Genomic DNA, 17,818 nt, shown 5'->3' with positions numbered 1-17,818 from the left:
ATGCTCCCTCTGGAGCAGTGACTGGCCAAGATGGCAGAATAGGAAGACCCTGAGCTCACCTCCTCCCATGGCACATCAAAATTACTATTTACAGAGCAACTATTGATGAGAAAGACCTGAAGACTAGCAGAAAAAAATCTACAACTAGAAGTATAAAGAAGGGATCACAAGGAGATGGGTAGGAGGGGCAGAGTCATGGTTAAGTCAAGTCCCATAATTCCAGGTGGGTGACCCACAAACAGGAGAATAATTCCAACTGCAGTGGTTCTCCCCAAGGAGTAAGGGGTCTGAGGCCCATCAGGCTCCCAAGCCCAGGGGTCCTGCACTGGGAAGATGAACCCCCAGAACATTTGGCTTTGAAGGCCAGTGGGGCTTATATTTTCGGGAGAGCCAAAGGACCATGGGAAATAGAGAGCCATCCTTAAAGGGTACACACAAAATCTCACAAGGTCCAGGACCCAGGGCAGAAGTAGTAATTTGAAAGAAGGCTGGGTCAGACCCACCTGCTGATCTTGGAGAGCCTCCCAGAGAGGCAGGAGGCAACTGGTGCTCCCCCTGGGGGCAGAGATGCTGGCAGCAGCCATTTTGGGGAGCTCATTCTACCACAAGGACACTGGTGCTGGTAGGCGCCCTTTCGGAATCCTCCCTCTGGTTCATTAGCGCAGGGATCCAGCCCACCCACCAGCCTGTCGGCACCCGTACTGGGACACCTCAAGCCAAGCAGCTAACCAGGCAGGGACACAGCGCTACCCACCAGTAGGCCAACTGCCTTAGGACCCCTGAGAGCCTCCAGCTGGCCCAGGACCCTACCGTGCCCACCAGTGGTCCAACACCAACTCTAGAACCCCCAGGGCCCTGCAGCCAGAGGCCCCAGGACCTGGCTCTGCCCACCAGTGGGCCAGCACTAGCCCCAAGACCAGCCTTACCTTCCAGTGGTCTTAGTAATATTTTTTTGGATATGTCTCCTCAGGCAAGGGAAACAAAAGCAAAAATAAACAAACGGGACTAAATCAAACTAAAAAGATTTTGCACAGTGAAGGAAACTATCAACAAAACGGAAAGGCTGTCTATTGAATGGGAGAAGATATTTGCAAATGATATATCCTGTAAGGGGTTAATATCCAAAATATACAAAGAACTCATACAACTCAACATCAAAAAACCAAACAACCCACTTAAAAATTGGCCAGAGGATCTGAATAGACGTTTTTCCAAAGAAGACATACAGATGGCCAACAGGCACATGAAAAGATGCTCAACATCACCAATCGTCAGGGAAATGCAAATCAAAACCACAATAACGTATCATCTTATGTCTGTCAGAATGCTATTATCAAAAAGACAACAAATGAGTTTTGACGAGGATGTGAAGAAAAGGGAACCCTTATATACTGTTGGCGAGAATGTAAATTGGTGCAGCCAATATGGAAGACAGTATGGAAATTCCTCAAAATATTGAAAACAGAACTACCATATAAGGCAGCAATCCCACTCCTGGGTGTTTATTTGAAGAAAATTAAAATACTAATTAGAAAAGATATCCACACCTCTATGTTCATTGCAGCATTATTTACAATAGTCAAGATATGGGAGCAAACTCGTGCCCATTGACAGATGAATGGATAAAGAAGATGTGGTATATACAATGGAATACTACCCAGCCATAAAAAAGAATGAAATCTTGCCATTTGCGACAATATGGACAGACCTAGAGGCTATTATGCTAAGTGAAGTAAGTCAGACAGAGAAACACAAATACTGTATGATTTCACTTCTATGTGGATTTTTAAAAACAAAACAAATGAACAAACGTAACAAAAGAGAGAGTCACAGACACAGAGAACAAACAGGTGCTTGCCAGAGGGGAGGGGGTAGGGGGGAGGAGAGAAATAGGTGAGGGAGGTTAAGAGATACAAACTTCAGTTACAAAATAAATGAGTCAGGGGTATGAAATGTGGGTAATACAGTCAATAATTATTTGATATCTTTGTATGGTGACGTGTCGTATCTAGACATATCATGGTGATAATTTTGAAATGTACAGACATATTGAATCACTGTGTTGTGTAACAGGAACTAACGTAGTGTTGTAGGTCATTTATACTTCAAAAACAAACAAAAAACAAACAAACCCATAGAAAAAGAGATCAGATTTGTGGTTACCGGAGGAGGAGGAGGAGGAATGGGATAAAAATAGTCAAAAGGTATAAACTTCCACCTGTAAGATAAATAAGTACCAGGGATGTAATGTACAACATGGCAAGTATAATGAACACTGCTCTATGTTCTGTATGAAAATTGTTAAGAGAGTAAATCCTCACATCACAAGGAAAATCATCACAAGGAAAAAATATTCTTTTCTATTTCTTTGAATTTGTATCTATATGAGATGATGGGTGTCCACTAAACCTACTGTGGTCAACATTTCATGATGTATGTAAGTCCAATCATTATGCTTTATACCTCAAACTTATACAGTGCTGTAATGTCAATTACATCTCGGTAAAAATGGAAGAGAAAAAAATTTTTTTTAATAAAATGGAAGAGAAAAAAAATTTTTAAGTGAAAGTATCACTCTGGCTGGGGGTTGAGAATAGACCACAAGGGGCCGTGGGTTCAGGGAGACCAGAGGGCTTGCTCTCAGCAGACTGGGAGAAGCCCACAAACCTGCATTAGAACAGATCACATTTTGAGAACCACCATTCTACAATCTGTTCCAGTTGTGTGACTGACAAACTCCACAATATTTAACAACTTCTCTGAGTAACAGGATATGAAATCACCAAGGCCTTTTGGATAGAAAATAAGTGGAAAATGCATTTCATAGTCTGGGTGTGTGTTAGATTTTCCATGAATAGTTTTGTTGGCCTTTTCTTCTCATGACTAAATATTCATCTTGACCACAGAAAGTTCATCTCATTTTTATCATCAACAAGGAAATATGGAAAGTGGGAGAGAATATGGATCTCTAAATATCTTGTGGTAATTTAAGGCAATTAAACAATCAATCAGTAAATTAATTTTGACATCCAAACTTTGAGAAAACAGACTTGGGTCATACTTATTTAATCAGTTGATGAGGTCATTAACTTCTGCTTGCTTCTTGCATGCAGAACTCCTCTTGAAATACTTCTGCACAAGCAAAGGAATACTCACACGCATGCATATGCTCACAAAGTAAATAAATAAAAAATAAAAACCAGAAGCTATGCATTGTCTGATATCTGCTTAAAGTAACTTAAGACTCATAACTAGAGGTTTTTAGATGAATCATGGCTGTTTGCCTAATAATTTATCAGAAATGAAGTTCTAGATTTTTTCAATGTCAGTCATTAAGCAATTAAACAGATACTGCGTGAAGGGTCTTAACCTGCATTATCTCGCAGCAACCCTGTTGGGTATTTTGATCCCTATTTTTCACATGAAAGCTGAGGCTCAGAGAAATTTAGCAAGCTGTGCAAAAGCAGAGTTGTGGGAAATCAGCTGACTGGCAAGAGTCACCCAGCCCATTCACGGGGTTGCCCTGGTTCAAACCCAGGCATTCAGCTTCCAAGATTAGAAGCCTGTCTTCAAACCACAACTGTCTCTAAAAGGCCTGATTCCCATTTGGGAGCCGAGATCAGAGGCACATCAGACTTATCTGGTGATCTTTCCAAACCGCTGAGGCCCAGGTTTCTCCCCTCCTTCCCCGGAGATGGTAAATTATATGGTCTGGGGCCCAGGATTGGTATGAATCAGAGGAATTCAGCTTCATTTACCCTTGGTGACCCTGTGATAATTTCCAAAGCTGCATTATTGTTGCTGGAAATGCAGCAAAGTTTTCCTGAGCATTTGCTATATCCCAGCTACTGGGCTTTGATTAAGGAAGTGAAATATGAAAAGCAGAGCTGCTGTCCTCCAGGAGCCTACAGCCATATCAAGGAGACTGCAAGTCACCAGTGACAAGACGACACAATGCAGCTGATGGCGGATTGCAATTAATTAGAAGGAGGTCTAATAAGTTGGACAGGCAGGAAACTAGGCCCTATGCTTGTCCCAGGCTGGAATTGGCCCTATGTTTGCATGATGCTTCCCTTTATTTATTGGTACTTTGTACAGCGCCCGTTAGCTGCTTTAGAAAACCTCTATTGGATGCATCAGCTGAGTGCTCTTTTGTAACTAACTGAACACTCAATGTAAAAAGACAGGGTGTTTCTCATAACAAGCACCTTAGGGTAGGCAGTCCAGGGCTGGGACAGTCCGCCTTTCTGCCCCACCCTCCTGAATCCTGCCTCTAAGTCAAAGGAAGGCCAGCATACCTCCAGTCCTCCTGTACCTGCTCTGGGCAGGAAGAACAGGGAACACTGAAGAGGAGGATGTCTCCTGGCAACACTTGGCCTTTGCATTAGGGAACAGAAGCCTTGTGCAGGTACCATACCTTCTCTCATAGGCTAGAACGGCATCACGCGGCCGCTTCTAGATGCTGGGATATTGAGCATGTTAGTTTTACAGCCTCTAGCATGCAGGAAAGCAAGAGAGAAAGGAAATGTGGGCGTTTTCATTTGGAAATTTGACAGGTCTTAATTCTTTAAAAATAAAATTGAGGTATATTAGTTTACATAGCTATTGTAACACATGGCCACAAACGCTGTGGCTTCACATGACACAAATTTAGTATCTTACAGTTCTGGAGGTCAGAAGTCTGAAATGAAAGGAACAGGGCTGTGTTCCTTCTGGAGACTCTGGGGGGAGTCGGCTCCGTGCCTTTTCCAGCTTCTCGAGGCCGCTCGCATTCCTCGGCTGATGCACGCATCACTCTAGCCTCTGCTTAGGTCATCACATCTCCTCTGACTCTGACCCTCCTCCTTCCCTTTTAAAAGGACCCTTGTGATCACACTGGGCCACTCAGATAATCCAGAATAATCTTCACATCCCCAGATCCTTAATTTGATTGCACGCAAGGTCCCTTTGCCCTGTTAGGTAACATATTCACAGGTTCTGGGGGTTAGGATGTGGGGACATTATTCTGTCTACCACATATATACATGGTTTTAATAATGAAATCAACTTTCACTGAAAAACAGGAGTCCCGTGTGTGCAGCTCCTCCCCCCCACCCGTCCACTCCCTTGAAGAACCGCTCTCTGTCGTTTATTTCTATTATTCTAAAGAAGGCTTTGCTGCCCTTCTTGTTGGATTAACCGAAGGCATCATCTACTGACTTCCTATCCTGGGAGAGGATGGCTCTTGCTCTCTTCTCCCCCTCTTCCCATTGTGAAAGGTTGGCAACCAGAATCTCGGTAAAGCATCTAGCATAGGCACTAGGGGATGCTCAGTGAAGGAAATCCCTCGTTATTCTTCAGAAGTTTAAAAAAAAGGCAGACTCCAGACCCAGTTTTACAAAATGGTGCACCTGCTTTTCTTGCTCCAGGAGATCTTGGAAGAGTTTCCACTGCTGACTCCGGAAGCGATCCAACTTCTCCAGCTGCTGGGCCGCGTTCTCCTGGGCCTCCTGCCTCAGGTATTCACACTCTGCCTGGGAGAGGTCAGTCACACAGGGGAGCGTCTGGAGGAACAGGACGTCCACAAACTTCTGGAACGTTTCCACGGTGCTGCGATACAGCTCCTGAAGCCGAGAGCCACACGACGGAGCTACATGTCAGGCTCTCACCCAGGGCAGGGCCAAGGGTTTCACGCAGGCCACAGAGGAAATCCAGCGAAGGGAGCTCTCAAATCACACACAGGCGCGTGCATGCACACACATGCACACAAACACACTCAGTCTTGGGAAACGCCCACTGCCTTCCAGCCCTCTCACCCTCACCCAGTCAAGTGCCAGACCTGCGCTTCTGACCCAATGAGCCCTTAATCACTGGCGTTTCCTCTAAACCTCCATCCAGATTATTTTCACGACCCTTCACTGGTCTCCCTGCCTCCCTCCACCCTCCACACTTAGGCGAGTTATTTGCACAAGCACAGATCTTTCAATTCCAGCTCAAATAACCTGCAAGACCTCTCTTCCCATCGCAATCAGAGCTGCCTAGCAGGGCTTCAGGGGCTGCCTCATTTCTCACCATTTTGTTACCTTCATCCCACCTCCCCCACTCCATTCTCTTTCTAAAAATCTTTTTAATTGTGAAAAACAAAAACCTGTAGATAATAATATATTAAACATCTCTGAATCCACCACTCAGTTTTCCTTTTTTGTTTCAGACTAAAAACACTAAACCTTACAGGTTAAGTTGGAATCCTTTAAGTTCGCTCTGCAATTCTTTTCCCCTCCCTCCCAGCGTCCTCAGAGATAGCCATCCCCATGAACTCAGCATCTGTCTCCAATTTAGATTTCTATACTTTCACTATATATGATGCCCATAAATGTGGCTTTTGGTGTGTGTGTTACTTCACATAAATGGCATCTCGTTGCATGTTTCATTATATGGATGCTTTTTAAAGCCTCTCCCCTTCTCCCCACCTCCAGGCACTTTCACATCTGAAATGGACTCCTCTTCACCTTGCAAAACCCCTGCAAAATAATCCCTTCTCTGTGAAGCCTTGCCTGGGCCACTCAGACTAACATGGACATTTCTCACCCTGGGCTCCTGCAGCTCTTTGGTTAGCCCCACCAGGGCATCAAAACTACAGTTTATCTGTCATCCCTCCTGGACCACAATTGCCCAAGAGCAGAGGCTGCATCATACTCAGATCTGCACCCACGTCTCACACCCTCCTAGACTAATCACCTGACTGCAGTTTCTGAATGCATCACACACCAACATGATGCAGAATGCCCATTTCCCCTTCTCCATCTAGGAACTCCCCTCACATGTTCCAAACTCAATTTGAGGTCTCCTCTTCTGGGAAGGCCTCCTGACCACAGGGTTGTTTTTTGTGTTTTTTTTTAACATCTTTATCAGAGTATAATTGCTTTACAATGGTGTGTTAGTTTCTGCTTTATAACAAAGTGAATCAGCTATACATATACATATATCCTCATATCTCCTCCTTCTTGTGTCTCCCTCCCACCCGTCCTATCCCACCCCTCTAGGTGGTCACAAAGCACGGAGCTGATCTCCCAGTGCTATGCGGCTGCTTCCCACTAGCTATCTATTTTATATTTGGTAGTATATATAAGTCCATGCCACTCTCTCACTTCGTCCCAGCTTACCCTTCCCCCTCCCCATGTCCTCAAGTCCATTCTCTACATCTGCATCTTTATTCCTGTCCTGCCCCTACGTTCTTCAGAAACTTTTTTTTTTTTTAGATTCCATATATATGCCGACCACAGGGTTTTTTACGAATAAAGTCTTATTACTTTAGCATCTATAGGGCCTAGAAGAGCACCTGGCAAATATCAGGTAATAATATTATAATTGTTAATAATTTTGAATTCTTACCATGTGCCAGAGAGTGTCATAAACACTTTTCTTGTATAATCTCATTCATCCTAACAGTCCAATGAAGATGTTCTATTATAATTACCATTATTTTACAGGTGAGGAAACTAAGACCCAGAGAAGATAAGTAACTGGACATTTGCAGAGGGTGGGTCCTGGCTGTTGGACTATTGGACTCATGCTCTTAACCTGTATGCTACAAGGATAATTGGTTCTTTTTGGAAAAAAAAATTCTCAGCACCTCCTCTGGTGTACCGAAGTCATACTTGGTGTGCTCAATGAATATAAGTTAAATTTAACTCAAATCAGTGTTAATGAAACCCAATGAATGCCATGTTTTAAAAAGTTCATGGCCAAGCTGAACTTTGTTTGTGATAAAGCGACCGTGACAGGGGCACAAGGGACCCACACCTTTTAAAAAGATTTAGAGATCCTACTTCTGAGAGTGGCCAACCAGGTAATTTGAACCAATTTCTCCCACTGAAGATGAAATTTTTTAAAAAGCTGGACAAAATGTTTATTAAATCATCATAAAAGTCCGAAAGAGCTAACAAGGTAGTGAAGAGTGTGGTGCCCAAGGTCGGGAGAAGATGCAGTCAGAGAAGTGTGCCCGGCCCTGGGGCTGTGTTTACATAAGGGGTGTAGGTCAATCCAGGGGAGGTGGCTGCACAGCTGACGGACCTCTGACAGCCTCAAGCAGTCGGGGGGACAGAAGGTGGAGTTCACAGCTCGTATGGGTTGGGGCCTCGTAAAGCATTCCACACTTAGGGCTGGAACCCAAAAAGCAGCATCAGAGATACATGATTGAAATGGAAGGAAACCAGATCTGACTGGTTTAAACAGATGGCAACCTGGAGTCTGGTCATGTGGGTGACCCAGCATATTTCAAGTCCAGACCTTGAATTAACGTGACTCTGGATCATTAGAGGCCCAGTCATCGGGCAGAAGCGAAGGAAAATCCTCTCTGGGGGAGGAGGGCATCACTGCATGCTTGAAAATATTCTTACCAATATATGTACAAATCTGAGACGAGGCATATGAGAAAAAATAAACAGGTACACAAGGAGATAAGAATATGACCAAAGACCTACACAAACAACAGACATGAAAAACAAACCCACAGGTAGTCCAGAGAGTGTAATTAGAAGACGAGGACTTTATAGGATTGATGCTTACCACGCTCATGACGTTAAAAGCCACTCTTAAACCTTAAAGCAAAGAGCTAGAAATTATAAAAAGTAACGCTACTTACTTTTAAAAAAAAGTCAGAACTTCTAGAATTGACGAACGCTGTTCAATAATATGAACCCAATGTATAGGTTTCATTGCAGTTTAGATGCAGCTGGAGAGAGAATTAGTACTGGAAGAAAGATCAGGAGAAAATCCAGAAAAAAGTAAAGAGAGACTAAGGGATGGAAAATACAGAGGAGAAGATAAAGGCTAAAAGATACAGTGAGAAAGTCCAAAATTTAATTGGAGTCCCCGAAGGAAAGAAGAGAGAGTCCAGGCAGAAGTCATATTTGAAGTGATAATGGCTGAGGAATCTCTCAAAACTGATGAAAGAAATTTACAGATGAGGAAGCTGAGGTTTTATCTGTACATGTAAAAGAGAGGTTAAGTAAATCGCATCAGTTCACACACAGGGCCCTGGTGGTCAGGCTCCTGCACCCATGATCTAACCATGATGCTCTTAGGTAATTTTTTTTAACAAAGAATGGATGAGAGTGTAAGCAGCACCTAATAAACACAGGGTCACTTTTTGTGACATTGATAGTAGATAAAGAGCTTCCCTGGTGGCGCAGTGGTTAAGAATCTGCCTGCCAATGAGGGGGACACGAGTTCGATCCCTGGCCCCAGAGGATCCCGCATACCGCAGAGCAACTAAGCCTGTGTGCTATAAATACTGAGCCTGCGCTCTAGAGCCCGCGTGTCACAACTACTGAAGCCTGCGCACCTAGAGCCCGTGCTCCGCAGCAAGAGAAGCCACCACAATGAGAAGCCCGCGCACCACAACGAAGAGTAGCCCTGCTCACGGCAACTAGAGAAAGCCCGCGCACAGCAATGAAGACCCAACACAGCCAAAAACAAAAACAAATAAATTTTTTAAAAAAGTAGATAAAATAGTTTTTAAGAAAAAAAGCTCTCCTAGAGAGAAAGGGGATCAGCTCAGAGCACCAAAAGGTTTAATTCACCAGAAAGATGTAAAGGTTCTAAATTTGTATGCACTTAATGGCATTACCCAAATCAATGCAATTTGTCACATTAACAAAATAAAGCTGAAAAGCATCATGACGATTATGTGAATAAATGAAGAAAAAAGTACTTCACAAAATTTAATTTCCATGCAGAAGAAACACTCTTAGCAAAATAGGAAATGGAAGGAAACTTCCTCAATCTGAAAAAAAAAAAAAAAAACTATAGCAAACATTATACCTGAGGGTAGAAACTACAAAGGTCCTGCTTTTATTTAAATGGAATCATATAGCATGTTAGGTTTGCGTATCTCAACTTTATATGTCCTTGTGACATTCCTCTGTGTTGTCGTGTGTAGCTAGTAGTTCATTCTTCCTCACTGGTCTGTAGTATTTCACTGTATAAATACACCACCATTTATCCATTCTACTGTTGAGGGACATTTGTGTGGCTTCTTATTTTAGACTATTACACATTCTGCTGACGTGAACTTTCTTGTGGATGCTGTTTGATACACATGTGCTCCTGTTTCTCTTGGGCACATGCCAAGGAGCGGAATTGTTGGGCTGTGTGTATGTGTAGCTTCAGTCCATATCCTCCATAACTAATAGCCACCAATTTGATTAGCATTTTGAATTTATAGATCAATTTGGTGAGGATGAACATCTTTACAATATCACATCTTCCAATCCAGAAACATGGTGTATCTTTACATTTATTTAGGTCTTATTAATTTTTCTTAATATTGTTTTGTGAGCAGGGAGTGGATTGGGATTGGGAGGAGGTGTGAGGGGGCTTCAGAGGTCCTGGTCATGATGTCTTTCTTGATCTAGATGGGGGTTACAGAGATGTATTTTTAACAGTCATTTGTTAATCCATAAGGTTATGTGTTATCCATTTATTTGTGTCTATTACATTTCGCAATAAAAATGGTTTAATAATATGGGAGTGATTTACATTTTCTTCCAGCCTCTGGAAATCCCAATTTTCTGCTAGGAGACAGATTTTAAAAATTGATTCTCCTATATTGTAATCTATCCTTCCATAGCAGCAGTTGGGGATACTAAGACACACCTTTTTCTTTTTTGTTCATGATTGTCAAACTGCAAAAATACACTGTTTGCAAATTCAAGAAAGGTGAACTTTGTAAAAGCTACATAGTCCATTAGTCGAGGCTCTTTCTAATAAAAAATGTGCTGGATTCTGTCTGCTCCCTGGACAGAGACACATCTGCATCATCACACGTGCTCTGATAGGCCATAAAACACATGGCTTCCCACTTAACGTTGACATGTTTTGTTTGGGAGATGCTGATTTATTCTGTGCCTGAGATAGAACAGGAATTAATCTGTGTTCTTCTCTCTCAGTGCGTGTGAGGGGTCGGACAGCAGGGGGACGCTGGTCAGGGGAGAGGCTGGCCCTGGGCCTCAGCCCTGCACTTTTCCTCAAATAGAAGCACACAGAACCCAAGCTAGGGCGGCATTTCACCCTGACTCGTCCTTCACTCGGGTTTCCGCCTCTGCAGCCTGACCCAGAGGATCCAGTGTCCTCTCCAGGCTTCTTGCAGAGAAAGGACTGGGGCAGGGGAAGGGCACATATTCTGAAACCTTTGAAAAGGAGTCTCAGTTTTCATCCCTGCAAAAGGGATAAGACGCAAGCTACATCTGTAAAGACAGCATCTGCCTTGAGGGCTGATTGTCAGGATTAGATACAGCACACAGCACAGAGCAAATGCTTCATAAACGCTGGCTATTATCATTCCAGAGAGGTTGGGAAAAGTTAGCATGTGGCTCTCAATAAATGTTACCTGTTGCTATTTTTATTCCAGGAACAGAGCATTTTGGAGAAAAGGCAGTTTGTGTTTCCATTTGCTTGCAGGGTGGGGAGGAGAGAGGGAAGGGAAGGGGGCGTTCCCAGCAGAGGTGGGCAGGTGCCCTTGGGAGAAAGCCAGGTGGACCAGTGGGCGGGAGCACGGGATGTGTGGAAGCAGAGGAGCAGCAGGGAGCTCAATGCCACGCGGAGGAGTCAAGACCTGGCAGCCCGCACCCGTGAAGGAGCTCACACAAGGCGCGGATGTGGCCAGGTCTGAAGGTGTACTGATGAGGGTGAGTGCTGACTGTGTGAATAAAACATGTACTTCCAGGATCCCATGGACACGGCCCGGCTCCCTGTGAGTTTCCGGTTCATCACAGGAACCAGAAATGTTCCCCTGCAGGGACCACACCCTGACAGTTTTGAAGATGCGCAGTTAACTGCTTCAGAGTGAGGTGTGCACAGGATCCTGGGACAGAGCAGTGCTGAGAGCACAGGTGAAACTGGGTCTCTTAAAAACGGGAAGAGAAAGCTGGGACGAAGTGAGAGAGTGGCATGGACATATATACACTACCAAATGCAAAATAGATAGCTCGTGGGAAGCAGCCGCATAGCACAGGGAGATCAGCTCGGTGCTTTGTGACCACCTAGAGGGGTGGGATAGGGAGGGTGCCAGGGATACGCAAGAGGGAGGGGATATGGAGATATATGTATATGTATAGTTGATTCACTTTGTTATACAGCAGAAACTAACACAACATTGTAAAGCAATTATACTCCAATAAAGATGTTAAAAAAACCCACAAAACTGGAAGTAGGTTGGATCAAGGGTCAGGAGCCTGGGAATCCACCTGCACTGGGTCACTTGCCAGCAGTGTGACCAGGGGCGACTCTCTTCCTCTCTGGGGCTTCACCCAACAGAGGAGGAAAATGATACCTGCTTCCTGAGGACATGAGACACAGGAGACATATGTGTGGACGGGCACAGTGGCTCCAGATCTTCCTCTCCCCCAGAGCCATGCCCTTTGCCACATAACCTTGCATGCCCTCCCACAGGGAGTGGGAAGTGCCTCCCCAACCCTTTAACTTTGGGTCAGTCATGTGACTTGCGCTGGTCAATAGAATGAGGTGGAGGTGAAATGGGCTAGTTTGGAGGCTAGACCCCTGTCATCGCTATGAGGAGAACATTCCCAGGCCAGCCCACTAGTCCAAGGAGAGTAGAGACAGTTGTGTGTGTGGCCAAGTTGTGTTAGTGACGCCTAGATCAGCCAACCACCAGATGATGCACAGACCCTGGGGATAAATCACTGTCATTTTCAGCAACAGGGTTTTGAGGTATCTTGTTGCACAGCTTTACTGTAGTCATAATTACGTGATACCACACCGGACAGAAGGGGCCCTAAAGGTGAAAGCTCTGGTGTAAAGGTGTCATATCTTCACAGCCTTCACGGGTTCATTCTGCAAATGTCTCTTGAGCACCTACTTCAGGAAGGCTCTGTGCCAGGGCCACTGGGTGAACAAAGCCGACGTGGACCCTGACTTTAGAGAACGCACCCCCAGTGAGGGGGCAGACATCGCACAGGAACTCACAATATCCTATGGCAAGTGTGATGGCAGGGAGGCTGGGAGCCCTAGGGACAGACCAGGGAATCTAACGGATCTGAGGAGGAGTCGGAGAAGGGCTCCCCGAAGAAGTGACATGTAAGCTGAGACAAGATGAGAACAAGCCAAACTGAGGGGAGGGAGGGAATGGTATTTCAGGCAGCAGAAGAGCACATGCAAAGGCACTGTGGCAGGAGGGACTGGGGCACCTCTGGGGAGCTGAGGGATGTCTGAGGTTGGCTGGAAGGCAGGGAGCAAGGGACATGCCTCCAGACAAGTGGTGAGTGGGCTGTGTCACATGAGCCTTGTGGGCTAGGTCAGGGGGCTTATGGGCCAGGTTGGGTGGGTCTCATGGACCAGACTAGGTTGGCCTTTGGGCCAAGTCAGATGGGTCTCATGGGTCAGGCCATGTGAGCACTTCATGGACCAGGCTGGGTGGTCACTATGGCCAGGTTAAGGATGTTGGACTTTATCCTGAGAGCTATGGGTGGCATTCTGGGGTATTAAGTGGGTTCTTTCATATGGTCAATCTACAAAGAAGGCAGCTAAGAATTGCTACATCAGAGAGGTTAAATGATATGGACCAGGCCGCATAGCTGGTACACAGCTGAATCAGGCCCACAACCTGGCCTGTCTGATTCCTGGGTGACTCTTCTCTCCTATGCAGTTTTGCACCTCTTTGCAGGGAGGTGAGCTGATTGTGAAAATTACTAAAAGGAGGGAGAGGTATAATCAGGTAGCATGTGGTACCCTGAGGGCACTGGCAAGTTTTACTTCTGTACATAAAGAAAACATAAATTAATTACTCTACTAGTCTTGTTAAAATAAAACAAAAAGCCACATTCCCGTAGCTTGCTACAGTAAAGTAGACGTAAGCATGCCAGTCTATCTTTCTCAGACTTGTCATACTTAGTGATGATTTATCACACTTTCACCTTGATAAAGGACCATGGAATTGACTCACCCTCTGTAGCACCCAGGGAAATCCTCTTTCCAGTGACAGGAGCCGTATGGTGCCTACACTTGTCAATTTCCTTCTCAAGATCTACTTCCAATAGAACACTGCCCCCAAATCATTGTTTTGGTATTTCTCCCAAACCTAGTTTCTTCTACTCTTTGGAAACTTACTGTTTCCCACCTGTGATAGGCAAAATAATGGCTCCCCAAGATGTCCATGTTCTAATCCCTGAAAGCTTTGAATGTGCCACACAGTCAGAGGTTTTTGTGGATGTGATTAAAGGACTAAGTGAAAACCAAGGATCCTGAGATGAGATTATCCCGGGTTATCTAGGTGTTTCCCACATAATTATAAGGGTCCTTGTAAATGAAAGAGAGAGGCAGGCAGTCAGAGTGAAAGGAGATGTAGGATGGAAGCAGAGGCAGGAGGAGCATGGCTGTGGCTTGGAGATGGAGGAAGAGGCCACAAGCCAACCAATGCAGGCACCTCTAGAAGCTGGAGAAGGCAAGGACACGAATTCTTCCCTGGAGCCTCCAGAAGGAACCAGCCCCGCTGATACCTTCATTTCAGCCCACTAAAACCCATTTTGGACTTCTGACCTCCAGAAATGTAAGGTAGTAACTTTCGTTGTTTTTAAGTTTAAGTTGTGGTAGTTTGTTCTATCAGCAATAACACACCATCTTCAGGATGCCAATGTTTCAGTTGATTGATATATTCACTGATGCATTGATTCACCCATTCGTTTACTCATCAGTGTTGACTGATTGCCTGCAATGTGTCATCCCCAGCTGGATTCTGCAGAACACACCGCAGCCCTCCCCGCAAGGACTCCACGCCCCCGCCTTCCTCTTGTCCACCAAATCACTCCTCCCCACCTGAATGTTACAGCCCTGGGCCTGTATCCCAGGCCCCCAGCTGTGTGACCTTGGACAAAATACTTTAACCTTTCAGTGCTGTGCAGAAGAACTGACCTTGCTGAAAGAGAGGCCTGGCCTTGGTCCACGGTTCTTGGGAAGTGACTTCTAAGTTCTTGGAATGTCCTGCCTGATAAGAGGGTCTCTATTTACCTGGGAACCTTGGGCAGCTTCAGACAATCTATGACCATGATGCGATTTAGGGTGGGGTCCTTGGGCCATGTGGCACCAGCTCCACCTCTAGAGGGGCTGGGGCTTAAGGTCAGCCCTGTTGGCGGTCCACCACATCCATGTGACTGAGCCCCAATAAGAACTGTGGACACTAAGGCTTGGCTGAGCTTCCCTGGATGGCAATGCTCGGTGTGTAACGCCACACACTGTTCCCAGGAGAAGTTAGCACTGCCCACGACTCCACCAGGACAGGATAACTGGGAGCTTTGCGTTTAGAACTCTAGACTCTGCCCATGTGCCTCTTCTCTCGGCTGACTTAAATCTGTATCCTTTTGCTGTAATAAACCATAACCATGAGTAGAACAGCTTTCAGTATGAGTCCTTCTAGAGAACTGAAGAACCTGAGGGTGGTCTTGGGGACCTCTGGACTTGCATTTGGTATCAGAAGCAAGGGTGGTCTTGGGGACTACTCCCAAACACTTCATGAGTGCCTATCACTATTATTCCTGCCTTCTTTGAGGACAGAGGTTCACTTTTTCTCTTATTTTCCTCAGCCTTAACTTCCCATGAGATTCTGAAGCTGAGACGGCTGACCTTGGCAGGGCTGTTATCACCCTACTCCCCCAGGAGCCCTTCAGGAGAAACAGCAGGGGGAGGACAGTCAGAAATGAACAAATAAACAAGCGGGTCTCCGGGGCACCCTGTGATGCAACAGCGGCAAACTCAGCTCTGCGCCCGTCATTATCAGGAAGACTCTGGGCTCATTTCAGGAATCTCTCTACAAGGCACCGAGACGTGTAATTTAGCGGCATCCATCTCAGTCAAAATGAGAATTCGCTGTTTGTTTAGAGGCCAAGAGACAGTGGGAATTTAGAAAAATGCACTTTTCTCTGCAGCCTGAGAACTGTTAGGTGGTGATCAAATTTATCTCACAGCCGCCGTGCCTGCAATATCACGATCAGTGCCCAAAGAAAGGGGGGAATTATGCCTCTGTGTGACCAGGTCTGGGAAGGAGCCAGCCAGACTGCAAGGCAGGTTACCTCATGGGTGCACTCTGCGCAGACACACCTTCTTAGACGGTGAGTGATAACAACCAGGATCGCGGTAACGGATTTCAGCGCTCGCTGTGTGCCTCACACTCTCCTATATGCTTTGCATGTGGGAACTTATTCAAACCTCTGAACAGCCATAGGAAGACCCAGATAGTGACCATCCCCATTTTAAGAGGAGACCCAGATACTGACCATCAAAACCGACCCCAATCCCAGGCCTCCTCACCATCCTCACCCACACCATCCTGGCCCAGGCCCCCAGCATCTCTTGCCTGGACCACTGCGATGCCTCCCCAGGCCTCCCTGCTTCCACTTTTGCCCCCTACAGTCCATCCTCCATACAGAATCCAGAGGGATCCTTGGGAACCTAAGGCAAGTCATTTCCCTACTCAAAACATGCCGGCAATTTCCCATGTCACTCAGAAGTCAACGCAAACGTCTTCGGATGGACTGCAAGGCCCTACAGGACTCTGACCTTAGCCCGTACCTGTCTCCCCTTCCCCCAGAGCTGCCACACTGGCCTCCTTGCTGCTGCGGCTGCTGGAACCCCACGTGTGTCGCTGCCTCTCCAGCTCCACAAAAATAAGCACTTTATCTGTTTGGTTCACTGCTGAGGCCCCGGTGCTGAGACTGTGGGTTGCACAAAGCAGTGCTCGATAATATTCATTGAACGAATGAACTAACAGGCTCACGAGCTTACAGCTGGTCGGCGAGGAAGCCACGCTCTCCCCCAGGCCCTGGATCCAGAGTCAGGCTCACCAACCCTGGGCTCAAGGCCTCCTGCTCAAGGCCTCACGCTCAGTGACGGGGCAGAAGGGGAGGTGTTACCTGAGCACCTGCCACGTGAGGCCCTCCGCCCTGCCCTCCTGCGCTGCCATAATGGTCAACAGGCTCTCTGTCTCCATCTCGCAGATAAGGAAATGGGCTTGGAGCAGTTAAGGCTCTTGCCCAAGGTCGCCCACCCAGGAATGTTGGGCGCCCACCCGGGAATGTCCTCGCCAAGCATTCCAATCTTCCAATTGGCTTCTTTCTACCACACCAGAGGATTTCAACCTCCACCTTTTGGAAATATCAGATAAAGCAGTTTCCAATACCCAAGGCAATGATTTCCACAATTAAGGGATGTAAAATCAACCAAAGTTATCTGGTACCAGAGGGCTTGATGTGCAATGACGACGTGAATCATAGGAAAGAGCTCTGCACTGACTCTGGGAGAGAAGCTGGCACAGGCCTTGGGCCATTTCTTTCAAAAGCACCTGCACAGATGCACAGAACTGCTGGCCCCCCTTCACCTTGCCCCTGACCCCTCCTCATGCAGGGCATTTCCAAGTGCCTGCTTCCGAGACAGAGACTCCAGCAGCCATCACCCCTCACTCACACCTGCTGGGCTCTCCTGATGCTAGAAACAAGGGCGTCTTTACTTCCTTGGCCCACACTTCAATGGGCTGGCAGCCAGACCAGCCACGGTAAGCCAAGTGTACAATATCCTAAGGACGTTGCTGGGGCCTGAGGCTGTGGTCACATCAGCATCATCAAATCTTTACTGAAAATGATGTATTCACTGCCACCCACTGAGACGGGCCCGGCACTTCCACCTGTATTTCCTCCTTGTAGCAGTGATCAGTGTTTTATCCTTGCTTTGTGGAGGAGGAAAGTGGCATTTAGTTGACCAAGACTTTAGATTCTAATTGCAGCTCAAAGGAGGAAGTGTCAGCCTGTTGGACACTGTCCCCTGCTGGGGTGCA

General features: G+C 46.2%; 1 protein-coding gene across 5 annotated transcripts in view; it reads right to left on the bottom strand.

Annotated features, from left to right (window-relative positions):
- The window catches only part of EVC (EvC ciliary complex subunit 1), an 82,062-nt gene that overhangs the window by 19,599 nt on the left and 44,645 nt on the right, over positions 1-17,818 (bottom strand). For all 5 annotated transcript variants that reach the window (XM_059923352.1, XM_059923353.1, XM_059923351.1 and 2 more), the window contains exon 12: positions 5,391-5,603. In XM_059923352.1, coding sequence (XP_059779335.1) covers positions 5,391-5,603 — 213 coding nt within the window. The remainder of the gene's footprint in view (positions 1-5,390; positions 5,604-17,818) is intronic.

This window comes from Balaenoptera ricei, chromosome 5 (genome assembly GCF_028023285.1).
Source record: "Balaenoptera ricei isolate mBalRic1 chromosome 5, mBalRic1.hap2, whole genome shotgun sequence".
In the NCBI taxonomy this organism is placed as follows: Eukaryota; Metazoa; Chordata; class Mammalia; order Artiodactyla; family Balaenopteridae; genus Balaenoptera; species Balaenoptera ricei.
Note: the sequence above shows the minus strand (reverse complement) of the source record. Positions and strands in the feature narration are given on the sequence as shown.